We start from the raw sequence: 23200 nt of genomic DNA on the forward strand, positions 1-23200 counted from the left end.
CAGCTCGTTGCTCCGTGAGGTTTACTCAGCTCCGCGCTGAACTAAGGGTTTGGGGATGGACTCTCTGTGGACTTCATAGCCAGTACGCTATTAGCTTGTGTTTACTGTTTATATGATTTGTTTTTTTTTTTCTCTGCACATTGGCTGTTTGGCAATCTTTTTTATAAATATATGGGTTTTTTAGGGTCTCTGCTTCGTGGTTGCCTGTTAGGAGATGAATTTCAAGGTTGTATAATGTATACAAATTTTGATGATAAATGTACTTTGAACTTACGGGAGTTGTGTCACTTTCCAATCAATAAAGTCACATATTTGCAAAGACTTCAAATAGTGTAGGTTGACCACACAAGAGAGCAAACTTCTGATTTTCTATACAGAGAGCATAGCCTGTTACATGTTGGCTTAATCTTACAGCTGAATGTCACTGAGACAGTGATCTGGGCAAATCAATTATAGATTCCATTGTTAGTGAACAAAGCAAATGCTATTTACATATTACGAATGACCTTTATGTCAAACCTAATCATTCACTAAACATTTTGAAAGATGCTTTTGGCTTGTTTTATCAATGACAAAAATGAGTAAAATTTTGATTTAAAACCATTCAAACTTTTCTTTCGGAAATTTATCTAACCAGTTTTATGGTATTCCAAGGTCCACCAGTCTAAGAAGGAGCTACTTTTTCCCCCAACTGGTTCTTTCAAAGCCCCCTATGAACAGCTCTTTAATCTTCCTATTTAGCAACAACATCCGCAACATTTGGTGTCTTCATTTTTAAACTAAACTTGGAATCCCCGGTACCATTCCGGTAAACCTCCTTTCCAGACTTTCTTATTCTCCTGAAGTGTAGTCCCCAGAATTGGACAATATTCCAAATGATAAAAGCTAGTCAATGACTTTGTACTCTGACAAAGCCAAGGATCCAGCTTACTTTTCCTACAGCCTTCACGGCACCCACCAGGTGGAGATTCGAACCCATATATGCACAGATTTCTCTGATCCTATAACACATTTATTTATTTACTGAGATAGAGCCTGGAGTAAGCCCTTCCAGTCACAGTGTCCAGCAATCCCCCAATTTAATCCTAGTCTAATCACCGGAGAATTTACAATGACCAATCAACCTTCCAACCAGTGCTTCTTTAGACCGTGGGAGGGAACTGGACCACCCAGAGGAAACTCGTGCAATCAACGGGAGAACGTACAAGCTCCTTACAGGCTGCAGTGGTAATTGAACTCAGGTTGCCTGTACTGTAAAGTGTTGTGCTAACCACTACACTACTGTGCTGCCCGCAGTGCATTACCTCCATCCCATCCTTCCTATTGAAACGCATAAAGATATCCATTACTATCCTGGCACTGCTTACTACATTTTCAATATACCCATCATCTGCAAACTTGAACTCAAGGCACCCCAAATATACTATTCCGGTTCATTAGTAAATATAAAAAGTTATGGGCTACGACTTTTGATCCCAATATAAATAATGAAATCTGAAACAATTCCTCCCCATTACTTACAATTACATGATAGCTGTCCCTTAAACTCTCAAGCTTTAATTTTGTTCATGTCCATCATGTGGCACTAAGTCATCATCAATTTATCTGTATTTTTCTAGAAAGAAAATTATTTTGTCTTGGACCACTCACTATCTTAAAAAGTTTCCTCACTGACATGAGCTGAGGGAGGTCAGAGATGTATAATGTTCGCAATCCTCCATTTAGCGCTGGTCCCACCTTTAAGACTGAGGATTTGGGGAACAACTTGCTATTTCCAGTTTCATTACGATAGGCCTCTGAGGATGTATCTCACCTAAAATAATTATTTTCTACTTGCTAAGCTTTTAAATCCCTCTTTTTATTTTGAATTCCTCAAAGTATTAATCCATACAGTTTCTCAAGCAGTACCACATTCAACATGAGCATATAAGTTCGAGAAATAAATGCGGGCGTAGGCCATGTGATCATGCAGTTAAGACCTTGGTTGGTCTTCTACCTCAGTGCCATCTTCTAGGAACCCTCAATTTCCTTAATGTCCTGAAATCTATCAGCCTCTTTTGCTTGAATATAATGGATCAATTTCCACAGCCAACTGGAAAGGCAACACCAAAGGTTCACAATCCTCAAAGTGAACAATTTCTTATCCTTCAAGTCATACAGACCTTTGCCTTCTTGTCAACTAGGGGTGAATATATTCTTTGTAACTAGGCAGTCGAAACTTCCAGGAATTTTCTAAAGTCTGATGGCATCTCATCCTCCTCAAATCAAAGAGAATAAAATCCCACTCTACTCAATCACTCCCCTATAGCAAAACCAACATCCCTGCAAACAGTCTCATGAATCTTCACTGTATTCTGTCTATAGCAAGAAAACCAGTTAAGATCAAAAATGTACATAACATTCCAGACACAGTCTGGGCAAGGCCCAATACAATTGCTTCCTCCTGGAATAAAAACTATCCTGTGTTAAAGAGAACTATCATCTGCCTTTCGAATTGCTTGATAGTCACTGGATACACCGTCCACTAGGTGGAGTTTTCTTAGTCACAGTTGAAGTCTTATTGAAGATACTTGTCCAAGGGTACAACCTTCCCTCAACGATGAAATTGAAATAACCTGGATTTTTGTGCTCAAATCTTTCGCCTGGATCTTCCACTCATGTACTATCAGATCAGACAGAAACACAAAAGATTTTGCAGATGCTGGAAATCCACAGTAACACATACACAAAATACTGGATAAACTCAGCAGACCAGGCAGCAACTATGGAGTGGAGTAAACAATCGGCCCAAAAGGTTGAGTGTTTATTCCTCTCCTTAGGTGTGCCTGACCTGCTGATTTCCTTCACCATGTTGTGTATTACATCAGACCACCCAGATACTTTAGAAATGCATACCATCCTGGCAAATTGCACACCTTGGGTGCAGATTCCAATGCAAACCCTGGTCCATAATCAAGGAAAACAACAAAAGCTAACTCAAGTGAACGGAGCAAACATAGCAATGGGCAGACAGGGAGAAGAGGAAAGGAAAGAGGAAAGAGGTGAGATGCAGGCAGAGCTGCTGACAATTTCTGTGCATTTGGGAGCAAGTCCCGGAATTAGTCTGCTGGCATCATTTCTATCATCCAAATATAAAAGATAGCAGACCAAAGACAAACAGAATATAGTCTTTATATTTTGACACTTCTATGCTCAAACTGGTGTTCAGTTCCACAGGTTTTGCATTTCATTTTGATCAGTTCGCATTCCCATCTAAAGCAAAAACCAGCAATAATTTAGTCTCACTGATGGCTCAGTGGCACCACATTCAACCATATCATACACTTACCAGTAGGTGTACCAGCCCAGAATTTCAAAGATAAAAACCTCGGACACTTAAACACCATAAGACATTAGAGCATAATCAGGCAATTCAGCTCATCTTTGGAAAGTCTGATACTGTGCCATTATACACCTGCACATTGGAAAGTCTGATCACCTGGTTGGACTTCTACTTGCGGCACACAGGCAGAGGCTAAAGACCGCAGTACCATTGGTGAGGTATGGCCAAGAGAGATGGAAAAACACTTACAGGGTTACTCTGAGTCGGTGGACTGAACAATATTCAGGTATTCATCTTTTAATCTGAATGAGTATTCTTCGGTCGTCTATTGAAATCCGATGACGACGATGTCCACTCCTTTAACGGTGAGATCTTTGATGACTATACAGTCCTATCCTGGACCCACAAGCTCTATTGCAGGTGGGACATATATATGTGGTAGTGGTGGCAACCACGGCTGCATTTCTCCTGGTTCTCTTCTGCTGTCTTCTGGTTGTTCTTTCCATCTCCAGAATACAAACCCCGTCCCTACACAGCTGTCGCCAAGTGGTACGGTCAGCTGTGAATATGACATAGTTGTAACTGACTTCATCAAGACCTATATGGATGAAGTGTGCACCTTCGAGAACATACCGTATATACCCAAACCAAAAGCCATGGATAAACGAGGAGATTCCTAGTCTGCTGACGGCAAGATCTGTGGTATTCAAGACTGGTGAACCAGAACTATACAAGAAGTTCAAGTATGAACTACAGAGGTTATTTTAAGAGTGAGAAAACAATCCCAATTTAAGTTAGAAATGGAATTAGATGCGCATCAGCTCTACAAGGTGAAAAGCACCATCATGAATGACTGGGAGCTTCACTCCCAGATGAGTTCAATGCCTTTCATGCTCACTTTGAAAGGGAGAATAAAACTACACCTGTGTAAATCCCTGCAGCATCTGGTGACCCTGTGATCTCTGTCTCAAAGGCCGATGTCATCTTTTGAGACTCTTGCAAGATGTCAGGCCCTGCTAGTGTACCTGGTAGGACACTCAAAACCTGTGTGGAAATGTTCAAGGACGGGCTACGGGGGTCAGGGGGTATGGAGGGAAGGCTGGAGCGGGGTTCTGAGTTGGATGATCAGCCATGATCATAATAAATGGCAGTGCAGGCTCGAAGGGCCAAATGGCCTACTCCTGCACCTATTTTCTATGTTTCTATAATTGATGCAATTATGAAGAAGGTGCAAGATCGGCTATATTTCATTAGGAATTTGAGGAGACTTGGTATGTCACCAAAGACTCTAATATATTTCTACGGATGTACCGTGAACAGCATTCAAATTGGTTGCATCACCTTCTGCTATGGAGGGACCACTACACAGGGTCAGAAAAAGCTGTAGAAAGCTGTAAAATCATCCCGTTCCACCATGAACACAAGCCTCTCCAACACTGAGAATATCTTCAAAAGATATTTCAGTATTCAAAAGGCTTCAGTGAGATCCACCCTTCCCCGCCCACCGGTCTTCCAAACTCCAGCAAGTACAGGCCCAGAGCCATCAAATGATCCTCAGCTTAACCCTTTCATTCCCAGAATCCGTCTCGCGAACCTCTTCTGTATCCCATCCAATACCAGTAAAGCCTTTTAAGGATAAGTGATCAAAACGGCTCATAATCCTCCAAGTGCAGTCTGATCATACCTTATAAAGCCTCATCCTTGCTTTTATAACCTAGTCCTCTCAAATGAATGCTAACATTCTGTTTGCCTTCCTTACCATCCACTCAACTTGCATGTTAAGCTGCAGGGAATTCTAGACGAAGACTCCCAAGTCCCTTTGCACTTCTGATTTCTGAATTTGCTCCTGTTTAGAAACACCTTTATTCCTCCTATCAAACGGCACAACCATACACTTATCGGTCACTTCTCTGCCCGTTCTCTTAATCTGTCCAAGTCCTTCTGCAGACTCCCTGCTTTCTCAACACTACCTGCACCTCCAACTGTCTTCGTATCTTCTACAAACTTGGCCACAAAGCCATCAATTCTATAATCCAAATCATTGACATACAACGTGAAAAGAAGCAATTCCAACACTGACCCCTGCGGAATATCACTAGTCACAAGCAGCCAACCAGAAAAGACCCCCCTTTTGTCATAGTGTTGAGGGAATACGGCATTTTTGCGGACACATCTTTCAATAGACATCAAACTGAAGGCTTGACTCTTTCATGTGCATTTTGAAGGTAAAAAAATTATCCTGTTAAATGGTTATCCCCAGTGCTGTGGCTAATATTTACTCTTGAATCAACATTCCTGGTGGACCATGGCCTGCGATGTCATTCTTCCTTCAACATTACTGATGTAAATCAGATTCAGATTTATTTATCATGCCTACTTCAAAACATACCGTGAAAAGCATTGTTTGTTTAACAACCAACGTACTTAAAGATGTGCTGGGGGCAACCATCAAGTGTAGCCACGCATTCTGGCACCAACATAGCACATCCACGGCGTTCAACAGAACAGTAACAAGACAACCTACAGCAAAACAGACTGTTCTTCCACACCCCACTGCCCCCCCACCCCCACCCCCATCTCTCACACACACACTTCTAGTCCTTTTCCTGCTCTCACAGGGTCGCAGATATCAGGCTTCCAAGACTTGCCTATTACAGGTCTGACCTTCAGGCCACAATTTCCAGACCCACACGGACTTCCAATCCCAGTGACCAGGGATCTCGTGGCTCCTTTGGGCCTTTACCTTCTGTCTTCTATCTCAGCACTTGCCTTGCTTTGGACTTCGATCTTCTGCTTCGCCCTCCTGACTTCACTGACAACTGGGTATTGACCCCAGGGTTTGACCTTCGGGTCTCGACTTCCAGACTCCCACAGACCTCATTTGATCTTTGTACGATCCTGGAAATACCTGACCAACGGCACCAAAGGGCCATAACCACAAAGGCTGTAATATTAACAGTTTAAGATGGCAATTCTCTGCTACCCTTTCAAAGGCAATTAGGAATGTACATTCAGTTGAAAAAAAATCAAAATTATTCCAGTGATAACCTTAAAAAGAGGTCATTTACTAAAAACACTGTCAAAAAAGTGCTCATGAATAAACATTTTCTTTTTTGCTTCATTCTTCCCACACAGATAATTTGCCCAAGAGTACAGCTGACACACTCGACATGAGAATTAAGCAAATTCTCATCATTTCAATATTCCTAACAGAATTAGTCAACGTGATAACAGGTAACAGATGCATCAGAATTTGAGAGTCAGGGTGATTCTCCAAAATCCAAAACGAAAGCTGTTTAAATGCTAACTTAATTTCACACAAGTTAAAGGCAGACAGAGCCAACTGTACTCAAGTCCCAATGGACAGTGTCCTATGATAGCAAAGAAGTGGCTGACGAGTTAATTGATGCATTGATTGTAATTTTCCAAAATATAGCAGATTTGGGAAGGCTCCATATTGCAAAACAACAAAGACAGATGAGATGGAAAGCTGGTGGCGTTGCCGTCTTGCAGTTACAATGACCTGGGTTCAATCCTGGCCTCAAACTGCGTGGAAGTTTTACACTCTCCCTGCAACTGCATTAGTTACAACTAAGTGCTTCAGTGCCCTCCCACATCCCAAAGATATGCGGGTTGGCAACTTAACTGGTTACTGCAACTTACATCCAGTGCAAGTGGGTGATGAAAAATTCTGGGGGGGGGGGGGTGGAGTTTAGTGACACCCAAGGACAATAAGTTAGAATATAGAACATAAGGTAGTGCAGCACAGGCATGCCGAGTGAAATGGCCAGATAAACTAATCCCTTATGACCATATCCTTCCAATTTCCTCACATTCACGTGCCCATCTAAACATCGCTTAAGTGTCCCCAATATGTCTGCCTCTACCACCACTACATTTCAGGCACCCACCACTCTGAATCAAAAAACTTGCCCCTCACATCTCCTTTGAAGTTACCTCTTCTCACCATGCCCTCTGGTATTAGATGTTTCAACCTGGGAGAAAAAAAGATACTGACTTATCTACTCTGTCTATGCCTCTCATGATCTTATAAACCTCCAGCAGATTTCCCCTCAACCTCCACTGCTGCAGGGAAAACAACCCCAGTTTGTCCAACTCAAGGTTGGGAGTAAAAAGGACAGGAAAGGGAGTGATGGAATTGCTAAAAGCTGGCATAGCCTCCATAAGCCAAGTGTGGTCCTTTTATCTTGAGGAATACAGAGCAGGTTCAGATTTGTGCTATATAGGATTACACCTGCAGAGGTTTAAAGGCAGTGAGTTGGTTGAAACACAAGATCCCAAAGAAGTCTGGACAGGATATTTCCTGATGCCATTGTCTAGAACTAAAGGTATTCTTTAAAAATTGCCTAATTAAAATAGCTAAGGTGAAAGCATTTCCTATTAGAGGGTGAAGCAGACTATTTTTAAGGCAGAATTACATACATGCCTGACAAAGAAGGGGTGAATTTTTACCACAGGTAGAGAGGAAGGTGGAAATGGAAGTCACAATCAGATGCAGTGGAGTAGTCTCAGGAGTTACAGTACGTGAACTGCTCCAGCTCCCAATTTGTACAGTCAAAATTACTTCGATGCATTTTCTTTTATTTATATATATTGAATATAAACCATTCAGACAGCATTTGACAGACAGCGTTGTTAAGAAGTTAATAGGACCGAACTTTTCAAGTGATACATGTGGCTACAATTTTACCCACGCAGTTTTTCCACAAGTGATTGAGAACAATTTTCTAATTCAAACTCTAGTCCTCATTTTAAAAGCAACACTCCATAATGCTGTGTTTCACAATCTTTGTGCTGAATTGGACAGGTTTGAAATAAGCACAACAATGCAAGCCAGATGACAATATTTGTCCCTGACATCAGTGCAGCCTTTGAATTTGACATCAAGGAACCCAAGTAAAATTGACATCAATTGGACTGGATGAGAAAATGTGCTAGCTGGAAGTATTATTCTATGCAAAAAAAAAATGACTGTGGCTGAAAGAGATAAATCACCTTTGCCACAGGTCCTTGCTGCAAGAGCCCAGCTCCCACCAGATAATTCAGTGGACTCCTTCCATTAAAACAAAGTGGGAATATTTGCTTACATTTGCATGATATTCATTATTCTCAACTCCTTAGATAGTGGACTCCTTGCAAACCAGGTATGGAGAGCTTCCAGGCTTCAGCTGTTAAGTAGCAAATAATGCTTACCACACAATGACCATCATTGCATACAGCAACCCTCATCAGGTGAAGGAATTCTAGCCACCTCTCTTCAAGTTCAATAGTGTTCCCCTTTAATTCAACCACCTCATGACCTCGTCAGTTTTGGAGTGTGTTGGTGCGTGGCCAAGTGGTTAAGGTGTCAGTCTAGTGATCTGAGGATCGCTAGTTCGAGCCTCAGCTGAGGAAACATGTTGTGTCCTTGAGCAAGACACTTAACCACACATTGCTCTGCGATGACACTGGTGCCAAGTTGTATCGGCCCTAGTGCCCTTCCCTTGGACAACATCAGTGGCGTGGAGAGGGGAGACTTGCAGCATGGGCAACTGCGGGCCTTCCATACAACCTTGCCCAGGCCTGCACTCTGGAAACCTTCCAAGGCGCAAATCCATGGTCTCATGAGACTAACAGATGCCTATAAAACTGATCAGGAATGCAACTGAAGCAGCCAATTAAACAGTGATTATAAAGGCAGATCAGATAATCCTCCAGTAAGCGATTTGACTCCTAACTCCCCAGTCCCCTTCCAAGAATATCAAAACTATTTGGGACATATCAAACTGCTTGACAGACACCAGCAGGAAATGTCAATTTTCTCCATCATGGATGTGTGTGCTATCTACACAGTACACCACGCCACCTTCTAAAACTTAATTTTTACCACGAAGATGGCACGTCAAAGACAGATGGTAATATTCTCTCTCACAAGCTTATCTCCAAGATGTGTTCTGGCTCAGAAATGAATCACTATTCCTGTACTATCTGGATCAAAGCCCTGAACTGTAGATATTGGAAAATACTTAATATTGGTGGATACAATAGGGTCTTTTAAGAGCCTCTTAGATAGGTACACGAAGCCAAGAAAAATAGAGAGCTATGTGCTAGGGAAATTCTAGGCAGTTTCTAGAGAAGGTTAAATGGTCTGCACAACATTGTGGGCCGAAGGGCCTGTAATATGCTGTAAATTTCTATGTTCTATACTGTAGGTGAAACACCAGATACTTAAGGTGGTAGCTAACCATCAGTATTAAAATTCGTCTGTCAGAAAATTCTTCTGCTAAGCCATCTATGAAATTATTGGCCACATTCCACATCCAAATTGATAACATCCATTGCACTTCTTTCAACTTAGTTAATTTTTCACAAAACTCAATTAAACTGATCAGGCATGATCTGCAGTTCATGCTGAAATTTTTTTTTATTCTTTTCCATTTTAATACATTTTTTAATATAAACTTTGCTGACCACTAATTTTAGAGGAATAAATTTGTTTTCTTCGCAAGATGTTTTCATCAGAAAAGAGGTGTGAAAAGAAAGAGGAAAAAGCCTTACATAACATTACTAATAACACCAAAAACAACTTCAGTAGGAGGGACTTGCTACCCAGTAACAAGTATCTGGTGATACAAATATGGATTATAGGTAAAAGCTAATATATTTAATTGTACTTTTGGTAATTAGGAAAATAGATCGACATATCAGCATTTTTCCCTAATTATTCACCTTTTATGTTAAAACACAGATGTAGAAGTGTATATATATGAACACAACCTACCTCCATTGCAACGGCTGCAGTGTCCTGATCATAGTGCTCCAATTTATTGGGGAAAAATGTCATATTATATGAGAGACCTTCGCACCGATGGAAAGTTATAGGCTCACAGGTGAATAGGCTGTGACCCTGGCTCCAAGGTATCACTAGCAGGATTAACAGACAGACGAGGATCAGCGATGAACTTTTCATCATGAGGAAGCAACGAAGAACTTCGTCTCCAGAATCAAACATAATTTGATCCAGCTTAATGTCGAGAAACAATGATAGTTTTCATCCACTTCTGATAATGAACTGCATCCTTCACTCTGTTGCTTGAACGTATTAACTGTACTGATCAATGCAAATTACTTTGCTTTAAGAAAATGTCCATGAAGTGACGAAATGCCAAATGTTCATCCTCCTTTCAAGCCTGGAAATAAAACACCTGAAGTTAGAACACTGAAAACATTTTAACTGTGCACATCTACACCAGAGCTGGTTTTTCCACTATTGGACAGGGAGGAGCCGGTTTGGGTAAGGAAGCCCCTCGATTATTGTAATAGTGAACCACCCCAGGGGGCCACATGAGTGGCAACAGTGCCTTTGGTTTTAAGAAGTGTAATAGAACACTATTTATTGCAATGGCTATAAATGTAAAAATGAAAAAGCATTGCAGTTTATTCTTGTAAATAATTTATAATGAATATTGCATATTATTCTTGTAAACAACTTATGAATAAAGGTAATTTTGATACACATTTTAAAAATTACAAAACATACACCACTTCCAAAGGGAAAGATTCACGCAAAAAACTGCCTTTACTAAGGAAATTTTCCCAGGTCTCAAACACATGTGGAATTGGAATCCAGGAATTCAAACTAGAATGAAACATTAATATAAATTATATATTTAAAGGTACTTGTTAATCATAACTTTTTTTTATAAAACACTTGGAATCAACTGACAGATGGGAGGGGGTGGGCGCCGAAAACACAACGTGTGGGAGGTCAGGCCATGAGATTCAGCGAGGCAAACAGCTTCGTACTGCTAACTATTTTCACACATATTCACTAAACAGAAGCTATATTTAAACGGTTCATATCTTAAAAAAACGTATTTGATGTCGTCTTTTCGTTAAAAAGTAGAAAGATCCTTAGCGAGCACCTGCAGCATGCAACAAAACTCCTCAAATATTTCCCCAGACACTTGAAAGAAACGACTGGCGTTGGCCACAAGCTGGATATGAATTCTTGCTCCACCGACGAAAGGAAGTTGTACTTTAATTTCCAAAGACTTTTCACACTCTGGGTGATGAGAGAGTTTTCCCCACTGTCCACAGGGTGACTGGGAGGAATGGGTTGCGGGAGCGTACCTCGTCCCTACTTTAGCCCACAGTGGACACACCGAGCCGGTACTCCTCACCCCCAGGGAGCAGCCGCTGTTTGTGCGCCGTTTCCCCAGCACTGCACCTCATGCCAGGGTTGGACCAGCGCCACCGGCCCGCCCCAGGCCCACTCCAACCGACTGCGGCGCCGATCATTGGCCGCACTCGCTCACCTTGTATCGCACCGGACGGAATCCTCCGTGAGAAGAGTCCCGGCTCCGGGAGGGCCTGCCCGTGGGGATCCGGCGACGCGACCGCCAGCCGATCTTTCACAGCAAGCTGCAGCTTCGCCCTCCCCCGCCACTTTTTGCTTCCTGCGCCTCGGCAGTTGTTGCTGCGAGTGGGACTGAGAAAGGAATCTGGCCCGGATCACAACCACTCCCCTTCCCTTCCTTTCCCGCAGTAGTGAAGTATTCCAGCGAGCTCGACCACGGCACTCTCACTAGGAGATCACAACCAACAGGTGTGCTCCCAACTCCCATCCACCTACTTACAGTCTGTGCTCACTTACTGAGATACAACGCCAACCCCTTTTACGTCCATCATATCCTACCTCGGGCTCTGCTCTATTTAACTCCCACGGGAAATAACTTGTCTTGGTTGTCTGTCGGTTTCGACGATTATGATTGTGTTTGTGCAGCTCATCTGCGGTGTGTTTGAGGGTGACTGTAGAGGCCAATTCTTGAACGACACCGACGTTCACAGTGGGGAGGGGGACTTGTCCTGGTTCCTTGGGCACGGCCGTTGCTACTGCCTTCCTCTTCTTTTGAGCTGTCTCAGGTCTCCGTGATGCCTATCTTCTAAGTTGCTGTGAGCAAGTTTAATCAAGGCGCGCCACCTAGTTCTGTCTCGTGCCCTATGATCCAGATGCCGGGGAGCAAGACAACACTGCTGGCTTTCACGCCGTCTTCGTTCCTTTACAAGGTATATCACGTTTCTCCTTCCCTGTAATAACTGGTCATAGAGCATCAAGGAGTGTGAGTCTTCCGTGCGTATAACGTGTCCGGTCCAACAAAGCTGTACTTTCAGGATCATAGCTTCAGTAGTCTCTGCCCTGCTGAAGACTTCCAGGTTTGTGATACGGCCATATCAGCGGATACCCATAATGGATCTTAGGCTGCTCATGAGGAAGCGCTCCAGCAGTTTGAGTTGCCTTTTGTATGCAGTCCCAGTTTCACAATCATACAGGTGACGAATGAGGAGTACAACCTCGTAAAAAAAAAGATCTTGTGGAGTCTACCCTGGAGAGAGTGGTCACCTTAAAAGTATTCTGTAGTGGTTGTCTAATGTGTGGTAGTTCATCCAACTGACTTGCAGAGTCAGTACAGCCACTACAAAGGCTCACAGTGCAAGGTCCAGTCACCTTCATTCTCTGAGGGACTAAGTCCTGAGTAACAGCCTCTCAAGCACTTCATACCTGTATTACACAAACAAGAAACTTGAATGGTTTTGATGCATTGGTTTGATAGTGCAATGAATGATTAATTATTTAGATTAGTTTATTGTCATACACACAAAAATGCAATAAAATTTCTTGTTCACATGAAGCTCACATACATTTTAACTCATCAGGCTACAATTATACTTATTTGTGTTGGGTGATGAACCAGATTTGATTAGGGAGTTTAAGGTGAAGGAACCCTTAGCAGTAATGATCATAATATGATAGAATTCACCCTAGTTTGAGAGGGAGGAGCTAACATTGAATGTATCAGAGTTACAGTTGAGTAAAGGTAACTACAGCAGCATAAGGGAGGAGTTGGCCATAATTGCTTAGAAGGGGACACTAGCAGGGATGACAGTATAGCAGCAATGGCTGGAATTTCTGGGAGTAATTTGGAAGATAGAGGAACAACTCGTCCCAAAGAAGAAGAAACATTCTAAAGGGACGATGAGGAAACTGTGGCTGTTGGGGGTTGTCAAGGTAGTATAAAAGCCAAAGAAAGGACATACAATATTGTAAAAACTAACCATAAGATGGAGGAATTTAAGATGTTGGAAAAGATTTGTAGCTCGCCGAGCTGGCTTGCTTATTTGCAGACGTTTCATTACTTAGCTGTGCAACATCAAATAAAATGTTGGTGCTCTACATTGTTCATCTTTTATGTGCCTCGTGATGAGTGAGTGAGTGTGTGTGTGTGTAAATGTGCCATTCCTATTGGTTACCAATTATCTAAACCACAATTGTTTGTTAAAATCCATTTAGGTGATAATTGTTGTCTGGGCTGTGTTAGTCAACCGTTATGTAGGATTAATGTCGCCCTCATTGATTGATATGTGTAATCAGGTGTGAATTGGCTCTTGGCTCTTGACTGACGACTTGATGCTGAAGTGGGATGTAAATTGGGTTCATTTCAATGTGCTTGTTGATAGAATTTTGAGTGGAGAACAAAGCCTCGGGCTTGGTGTTGACGAGCTTGGCCTAGGATAGCAACATTAGTCAAGTTGAATTGAAGTGCTTCGCTGTAACAATGTATAGATATAAAGGAAAGTTGATCATGATGGTCTACAGCCAGTTGGTGTTCATGTACCGTTTATTGATAACTTCCTACCAGTCTGTCCAATATAATGCTTGTCGCAGTTGGTGCATGGAATTTTGTATATGGTGTTCGTTCTGTACGTCATAGGTAGGGGGTCTTTTATTTTTGATAGACATTGGCATAGTGTGTGGCTGTAGGTTTGTATGCTACTGTGATGTCAAATGGTTGTAGAAATCTATTGGTCATTTCTGATATGTTCTTGATGTAGGGTAGGGTGACCAGCTTGGTTGGACGTTGTGAGCTTCTTCGATTTTGTCGGTTGGACAAACAGCGCTGAACAAAATTCCTTGAGTATTCCTTGTTCTTGAAAGCTCTGAAGAGATGTTCTTCTTCACTGTTCCGTAGCAGTGCTGTGCTGCAATGTGCAGTGGCCCATTTGAATAATGTCCTGATGCAGCTTTGCTTGTGGATGCCTGGGTGGTTGCTGTGGAAATTCAGCATTTGATCTGTGTGAGTTGCCTTTTGGTAGACACTTGTTTGAAATTCACCGTTGACTTGTCATTCAACCACTACATCTAAGAATGGAAGTCGGCTGTTATTCTCCTCTTCTCTCGTAAACTTGATTCCGGTAAAGACGTTGTTGATCAGTTGGTGTGTCTCATTCAACACAGTGCGTTTCATAATGACAAATGATAGAGGAATAGGAAGCTTTTCAAAAACCAACAGAAGATAACTATAAACAAGGTTTAAAGGCACATGATAAAATAGGCCAAATTCAGTATGGTTTCCTTAAGGGAAAATCTTGCCTGACAAATCTGTTAGAATTCTTTGATGACATAACAGGGCTATGTTAATCGACCGTTATGTGGGAGAGTCAGTGAATGTTGTTTACTTGGATTTTCAGAAGTCTTTTGACAAGATGTTGCACATGAGGCTTCTAAACAAGATAATAGCCATTGGTATTACAGATATTAGAATGGACAGAAGATTAGCTGACTGGCAGAATGCAAAGAATGGGAATAAAGGAGGCCTTTTCTGATTGGCTGTCAGTGAAATACGGTGTTCCACAGAGGTCGGTGTTGGGTCCTCTACTTTTCCCGTTTTACGTTAACGATCTGGGTGATGGAATTGATAACTTTGTCGCCAAGTTTACTGATGATACAAAGGTAGATGGAGGGGCAGATAGTGCTGAGGAATCATGGTGTCTGCAGAAGGACTTGGACAGATTAGGAGAATGGGCAAAGAAGAGTCAGATGGAATACAGTATAGGGAAGTGTATGGTCATGCACTTTGATAGAAGGAATAAAGGTGTAAACTATTCTCTAAATGGAGAGAAAATTCAGAAATCAGAGGTGCAAAGAGACTTGGGAGTCCTGGTGCAGGATTCCCTAAAGGTTAACTTGCTGGTTGAGTTGGTAGTAAGGAAGGCAATGCAATGTTAGCATTCATTTCAATAGGACTAGTATATAAAAGCAAGGATGAAATGCTGAAGCTTTATAAGGCATTGGTCAGAACACAGTTTGAATATTGTGAGCAGTTTTGGGTCCCATGTCTAAGGAAGGATGTATTGACATGGAGAGGGTCTAGAGGAGTTCGATGAGAATTAACCCTTTCATTCCTGGTATTATATATGAGGAGTGTTTGATAGCTCTGGACCTGTTCTTGTTGGAGTTTAAAAGAATGAGCAGTGTCTCATTGAAACTTATTGAAGGATTGAAAATACACTTGGACTAAGATGTTAACTGTCCTGTGCTATCACCAGTGGGATCATCAGTTGATCTGCCACCTGTCTTCAGGAGTTTCGGCCCACTTATGATCAAGACTCCCTCAAGGTGGTGGGCCAGCAGTTCTAAAGCACCATCTCTCACTGGTGAGCTTAAAAACTTGGCATCTGCCTCTATCAGAGTTGTTGGTCGCTTCCATCCAACAGGTAGTCTACTCTTCAGGTGTCTATGCAACTACTGAAGGGTTTGCAAGATATGTATACACTGTCTGACTATCTGCCCCCTGGACATACTTGGTCCACACCCATAATGATCCTCTCTCTGCTGCCTCAGCTACAGCCCTGCTGGTTGACTTGATCTCTCTTCTAGTGAAGCCAAGGTCACCTCGCCACACAGAATATTGAAAGGCTTGTATAGAGTGGGCATGGAGATGAAATGTTTAGGACCAGAGGGTAGAGATTCGATATACAAGAATGTCCATTTCGAACAGAGACGAGGAAGAATTTTTTTTAGCTGGATGATGCTGAATCTGAAAAGTTCATTTCCACAAACAACTGTAGAGATTAGGTCATTGGTTAAATTTAAAGAAGGGTTTGATAAGTTTTCCATTAGTAAGGGCATCAAAGGTTATGGGGAGAAGGCAAGAGAATAAGTTGAAACATAAAGTAAATCAGCCGCGATTGAATGGTGGAGCAGATTCATTTGTTTGAATGGCCTAAATATGTTACTATATCCTCTGTTCTTAATCTAAAACACCACAGTTATTTCTGACTCCTTTGGATCAATTATATTATATGTAGGCAAGAGATCAAATGGGTTTAGAAGCCTTGCTTCTATGATTAGTGATAATAAATCTGGTGCCAGTCTTACAGGGCTGATGACTGAATGCCTCAAGCTTCCAAGTACAGGGTCATAGAGCACTGCAGCATAGACATGTGTCCTTCGGCCCATTTAGTCCATACTGTACAGTTATTCTACCTGGCCCCACACATGGACTAGGGACCACCTTATTTCTACTATCCATGTACTTATCCAAAACATCTCCTAAGTGTTCAAATTGAACCTGCATCCTCCACTTCCTTTGGAAGCTCATTCCACACTCTCACCACCCTCTGAGTGAAGCTCCCCTCTCAATTTCTCCTGAAGCATTTCACCCTTCACCCTTAATCTATGACCTTAAGTCTTAGCTTCACCCAACCTCAGTGGAAAAGCCTGCTTATATTTACCCTATCTATATCACTCATAATTATGTATACCTCCAGCAAATATCCCCTGATCCTCCTCTGCGCAAGATAAAAATGTCCTAATCTATCCAATATTGCCGTATGAGTCAGGTCCTTAGATACTGGCAACATCCTTATAAATTTTCTCTGTACTCTTTCAATTTTATTGATGTCATTCCTGTAGGCAGGTGATCAGAACTGTGTACAATACTCCAAATCTGGCTTCACCATTGTCTTATAAAACTTCAACTTAACATCACAACTCTGATTTATGAAGGCCAATGTTCCAAAAACTTTCTTTACATCCCTATCTACCTCTGATACTACTTCCAAGGAATTTTGATCAGTATTCTCTGATCCCTTTGTTCTACCGCACTCCTCAATGCCCTACTATACCCTAGTATAGGCATTAATCGTGTGGATAGCCAGAGGCTTTTTCCCAGGGCTGAAATGGCTAACACGAGGGGGCATAGTTTTAAGGTGCTTGGAGGTAGGTACAGAGGGGATGTCAGGGGTAAGTTTTTCACATAGAGTGGTGGGTGCATGGACTGTAATTCCGGCAGTGGCAGTGAAGGCAATAGGGTCTTTTAAGAGACTCTTCAATAGGTACATGGGACTTAGGAAAATAGAGGGCTATCTGGAAGGGTAATTCTAGGAAGTTTCTAGAGTAGGTTACATGATTGGCACAACATTGTGGGCTGAAAGGCCTGTTCTACTGCTCACAGTGTAAGTCCTACCCTAGTTTGTCCTCCAAAAGTGCAATACCTCACACTTGTCTGCATTAAATTCTATCTGCCAGTTTTCAGCCAGACTTTTCCATCTGGTCCAGATCCCGCTGCAAGCTCTGATATCCTTCCTCACTGTTTACCCACAATGGCCCCGATCTTGGTGTTAACCACTAATTTTCTGATCCAGATTACCACATTATAATCCAAATCATTAAAATAGATGACAGACAACAACAGACCCAGCTCCAGTCCCTGCAGTACCCCACTAGTCACAGACCTCCAGTCAGAGAGGTAAACATCTACAATCACTCTCTGGCTTCTTCCACGAAGCCAATGTTTAATCCAATTTACTACCTGAATACCAAGCAACTGAACCTTCAGGACCTGCCTTCCATGCAGGACCTTGTCAATTGACAGCATCTACTGCCTTTCCTTCATCAAGTTGCCTTATAAACTCCAAAAAAAACCCAAAAGATTGGTTAAACACAACCTACTACACAGAAAAACACGTTGACTAATCAGTCTCCATCTGATCCAGTCTCCATCTAATCAGCCCCTGTCTATCCACATACTTAAATATTCATCCCTTAGAATACCTGCAGATAATTTACCCTCTACTGACGTCAGGCTTACTGGATTATAATTTTTCAGCTCATTCTTTGAGCCTTTCTTGAACAATGGAACAACATTAGCTATCCTCCAGTTCTCCAGCACCTCAACCATGTTTAAGAATGTTTTAAATACCTCTGCCAGGGCCCCTGTAAATTCTGCACTAACCATCGACAAGGTCTGAGGGGATACCCCGTCAGACCCTGAAGACTTATCCATCCTAATTTGTTTGTCATATATATTAATGATCTGGATGATGGGGTGGTAAATTGGATTAGTAAGTATGCAGATGATACTAAGATAGGTGGTGTTGTGGATGATGAAGTAGGTTTTCAAAGCTTGCAGAGAGATTTAGGCCAGTTAGAAGAGTGGGCTGAAAGATGGCAGATGGAGTTTAATGCTGAAAAATGTGAGGTGCTACATTTTGGTAGGACTAAACAAAATAGGACATACATGGTAAATGGTAGGGCATTGAAGAATGCTGTAGAACAGAGAGATCTAGGAATAATGGTGCATAGTTCCCTGAAGGTGGAATCTCATGTGGATAGGGTGGTGAAGAAAGCTTTTGGTGTGCTGGCCTTTATTAATCAGAGCATTGAGTATAGGAGTTGGGATGTAATGTTGAAATTGTACAAGGCATTGGTAAGGCCAAATTTGGAATATTGTATACAGTTCTGGTCACCAAATTGTAGGAAAGATGTCAATAAAATTGAGAGAGTACAGAGGAGGTTTGCTAAAATGTTGCCTGGGTTTCATCTCCTAAGTTACAGAGAAAGGTTGAACAAGTTAGGTTTTTATTCTTTGGAGCGTAGAAGGTTGAGAGGGGACTTGGTAGAGGTGTTTAAAATTATGAGGGGGATTGATAGAGTTGACGTGGATAGGCTTTTTCCATTGAGAATGGGGGAGATTCAAACAAGAGGACATGTGTTGAGAGTTAAAGGGCAAAAGTTTAGGGGTAACATGAGGGGGAACTTTACTCAGAGAGTGGTAGCTGTGTGGAACGAGCTTCCAGCAAAAGTGGTTGAGGCAGGTTTGATGTTGTCATTTAAAGTTAAATTGGATGGATATATGGACAGAAAGGGAATGGAGGGTTATGGGCTGAGTGCAGGTTGGTGGGACTAGGTGAGAGTATGAGTTTGGCACGGACTAGAAGGGCCGAGATGGCCTGTTTCCATGCTGTAATTGCTATATGGTTATATGGTTAATTTACCTCTAAACAGCAAGCACCCCTCTCCTGTAATCCAGACATGCTTCATAACCTCGTGATTATTTTGCTTCAGTTCTATGACTTTACGTCCATCTCCCGAGTAAATACAAATGCAAAATTTCCATTTAAAATCTTCCCATCTCTTTTGGCTACATCCATAGATGACCACGCTGATTTTCAAAAAAAACAATTTTGTCCTTGCTATCCTTTTGCTTTTAATGTATTTGTAGAAACCCTTTGGATTCTCCTTCTCCTGGTTTGCTGGAGCAACCTCATTTCTCCTTTAGCTCTACTGGTTTCCCTCTTAAGTGTTCTCTTGCATTTCTTACACTCCTCAAGTGCCTCATTTGTTCCTTGCTGCCTATATTTACTATCTGCCTCCTCCTTTTTCTTAACTGGGGCCTTGATACCCTTCAAAACCTAAGGTTCCCTAAATCTGTTTGCCTTACTTTTTTTTCCAACTGGAACATATAAACCCTATACTCTCAATATATCACTTTTGTAGGTCTCCTACTTACCAAGTTGTCACCTGTCCTGTCTCTTTCCCGGGTAGGAGATCTAGTAATGTGCTCTCTCTCATTGGAATATCCTTATGTTGATATAAAGAAATTTTCCTGAACACATTTGACAAATTCTCCCATCTTGTTCTTTTACAGTATATGAGTCCCAGTCTATATGTGGAAAGTTAAAATCATCTACTATCACAGCCTTATGTACCTCTCTACAAATTTGCTCCTCTAAATCTCAGTGATTATTTGGGGGGGGGGGGGGCTGTTCTATAATATAATCCCAATAATGTGGTAACTACTTTCTTATTCCTCAGTTCCACCCATATAGCCTCAGTAGACAAACCCTCTGGTCTGTCCTTTCTGAGCATTGCTGTGACATTTTCCCTGATGAGTAATGCTAATCCTCTCCCTCTATCATGTCTAAAACAATGGAACCCTGACACATAGAGCTGCCAGTTCTGCCCCTCCTGCAATCAAGTCCCACTAGCAGCTACAAAGTCATAATTTCATGTGCTAATCTATGTTCCAACCTCATCTGCCTCACCTACAATACTTCTTGCATTGAAATAGACACAACTGAAACCTTAGTCCCGTCACACTGAACATAAGTCCTACCAAACCAGAAAGAGTGGCCAACTTTTAGTACACGTAAATCTGGGTTTTTAGAACCTTGTGTCAGTTTAAATTGGAGTTGGTTGGAGATACACAGTGGAAATTGTTATTAGATATGAGGGGGTTAATGTAGTATTGAATTCCCCTTACAAAATAACCTGGCCATTCAAGTGACCAACACACTCTGAAATCACATTTAACCTGCTGAGAGAGCTCAATATAGTGATGTATGTGTGGACATCCTGGAGTCCACTGGCCTAATGCTGATGTTTTGAAGCTGGCTGATTTAGCTTATCTAATATTCAAATCTGTTCTCTTTGCAATACAGCGATAGTTTGATTAGTATTTTTAAAAAGTCACTTGATTTATTGAATATACAAGAGATGCCCATGCAGGGTTTCAGCCTGGATGATTAACAATTCCCACCCCCCCACCCCCAACAGATGAGGCAACACCATCTGAATTCCTCCAGCAGATTGCTTGTTGCCCATTTTCCAATATTCTATCTCTGAGTTAAGGACATATATCATACAATTTCAATTCCTTTTAATTCTGATGGAACAGCATTTCACACTATGTGTTTTAATTTTCTTAAAGTAGCTCACTCAACTTTGATTTCTAACTATCAGTAGCTCCTGTAGGAGCCATGCATCAGCTTTCTATCTGCCTTGTATTCTGTGTTGTGCATTTACTATGGTAACTAGTCACATGGGTGGTGACATGGTAAAGTGAAGGGTTTAGTTATGTATTCGTGCTTTGCTCGTGGCAGTTTCGAGCAGGGGACCATGGGGTGTCATACCTTTTGTTGACTGCTCAACTTTGCTTAATTACGTCACTTAATTTCATTGAGCTATTTGCGCTTAACTTCAATTAAGTCCGCTTAAGCATGTTTAATATCGCTATTTGAAGTTTCCTAAGTTTCATCGGTTCAAAATTGTAGGTTTTACTAGTTGCTAATAAAGAATCTTTGACTTTTTGGAACATCTTTATTGGACAGATCATAGGGTGTATCATACAAGATAACCAACCACCCATGTGGTCACCAGCAGAGACATTGGTTTAGCCATTACACCTCCTATCTACACCTACATCTGCAGATTATTTATCAATGAACAATTTTCTAAAAAGTATCATTCTTTCACAATATTAAAGCACACATAATATAATACTATTTCCATATTCATTTTGCATCACAATTGAATGTAGACTTAATAGATAATGGTTAGTTGGTTAATTGGTCATTGTAAATTGTTCTATGATTAGGCAAAGATTAAATTGGAGGTGGCGCGGCTTCAAGAGCTGGAAAGATCTATTCCACTTTGTATCTCTAAATAAAACAAGTAAAATAAATAAATCTTGAATCACCACCAAATTACACCTACACTCTATACACCTACACCCCAGTATAGTTATCCCACACATTCACCCACACAGATTCCCATCCCACCACCACATACACCTCTCCTTCTTGTACTATTACATACATGCATAGATCTAGACACTCACTGAAGGATCTAGCTTGTCAATGACCAGTGAAGTGGATGTTTTCTATAGAGGGAAGATTCTAGGACCCAAGGTCATAGCCTCAGAATAGATGGGTGGCCCTTTAGAAAAGAGATGAGGAGGAATTTATTTAGTCATAGGGTGGTGAATCTGTGGAATTCATTGCCACAGGCGGCTGCAGAGGCCAGGTCAGTGGGTATATTTAAAGTGGAGATTGATAGGTTCTTGATCAGTAATGATGTCAAATGTTACAGGGAGATGGCAGGTGAAAGGGGTTGAGAGGATAATAAAACAGCCATGATGGAATGGAGGAGCAGACTGAATAGACCAAATGGACTAATTCTGCTCCTATGTGTCATTCATGGCCTAATGGTCTTACGTTTTCCCTCTTTCTTTCAGAACAAGGAATCAGCAAATCAGAGGGAGGCTACTCACAAGCCCTCATATGCCCAACACCTCAGAATGATGGAGGAGAGAAACATGATGCTCATAGGCACAATGCCCCCCCACACACAACTCCAAACTGAGGTCAGGCCACAGGAGCTTCGAAATACCTTGTTGATTGTAGCCTAGCATTTTGTTCTCAAGAGTGCAATAGGATTAGAAAATAGTGCTTCCTGTTTTCTGCAGACCCGGGATCTGGTTCAATAGCTAACAATTACAATGGCAGAACTTAAAAGGTTAGGTAGGTATAGGGATATCAAGTGGTAAAGTCACCAAGTGTTTTTTTTTCTCTTAAAGAAAGTGAATAAACTAAAGCACAGCTAAATATTTTTACATGTGACCATGACAATATTAGTTTATTTTTAAAAACACAAAGCAAATATATTACGATCATAAACACAAAATAATCTGCAGATGCTGGGGTCAAAGCAGCACTCACAACACGCTGGAGGAACTCAGCAGGTCGGGCAGCATCCGTGGAAACAATGAGTCGACGTTTCGGGCCGGAACCCTTCATCAGGACTGTAGAGGGAAGGGGCAGAGGCCCTATAAAGAAGGTGGGGGGAGGGTGGGAAGGAGAAGGCTGGTAGGTTCAGGTGAAAAACCAGTAAGGGGAAAGATAAAGGGGTGGGGGAGGGGAAGCAGGGAGGTGATAGGCAGGAAAGGTGAAGAAGGAATAGGGGAAAGCACAATG

At 41.7% G+C, this 23200-nt stretch overlaps 1 protein-coding gene across 4 annotated transcripts in view; it reads right to left on the reverse strand.

Annotated features, from left to right (window-relative positions):
- Positions 1–12387, reverse strand: part of LOC134350052 (frizzled-6-like) — an 81825-nt gene extending 69438 nt beyond the window's left edge. Inside the window, exons 1-2 of one of the 4 annotated variants that reach the window (XM_063054975.1) lie at positions 12021–12387; positions 10104–10512 (exon numbers count right to left, since the gene is read on the reverse strand). In XM_063054975.1, coding sequence (XP_062911045.1) covers positions 10104–10334 — 231 coding nt within the window. In that variant the 5' untranslated portion in view covers positions 10335–10512; positions 12021–12387. Of the gene's footprint in view, positions 1–10103; positions 10513–11247; positions 11429–11455; positions 11502–11640; positions 11972–12020 lie in introns of those variants that run through there. The other 3 variants (XM_063054969.1, XM_063054991.1, XM_063054983.1) reach the window with 3 other exon arrangements.
- Between the last annotated feature and the right edge of the window lie 10813 nt (positions 12388–23200).

The sequence above is a fragment of the Mobula hypostoma genome, chromosome 1, assembly GCF_963921235.1.
Source record: "Mobula hypostoma chromosome 1, sMobHyp1.1, whole genome shotgun sequence".
Taxonomy (NCBI): domain Eukaryota; kingdom Metazoa; phylum Chordata; class Chondrichthyes; order Myliobatiformes; family Myliobatidae; genus Mobula; species Mobula hypostoma.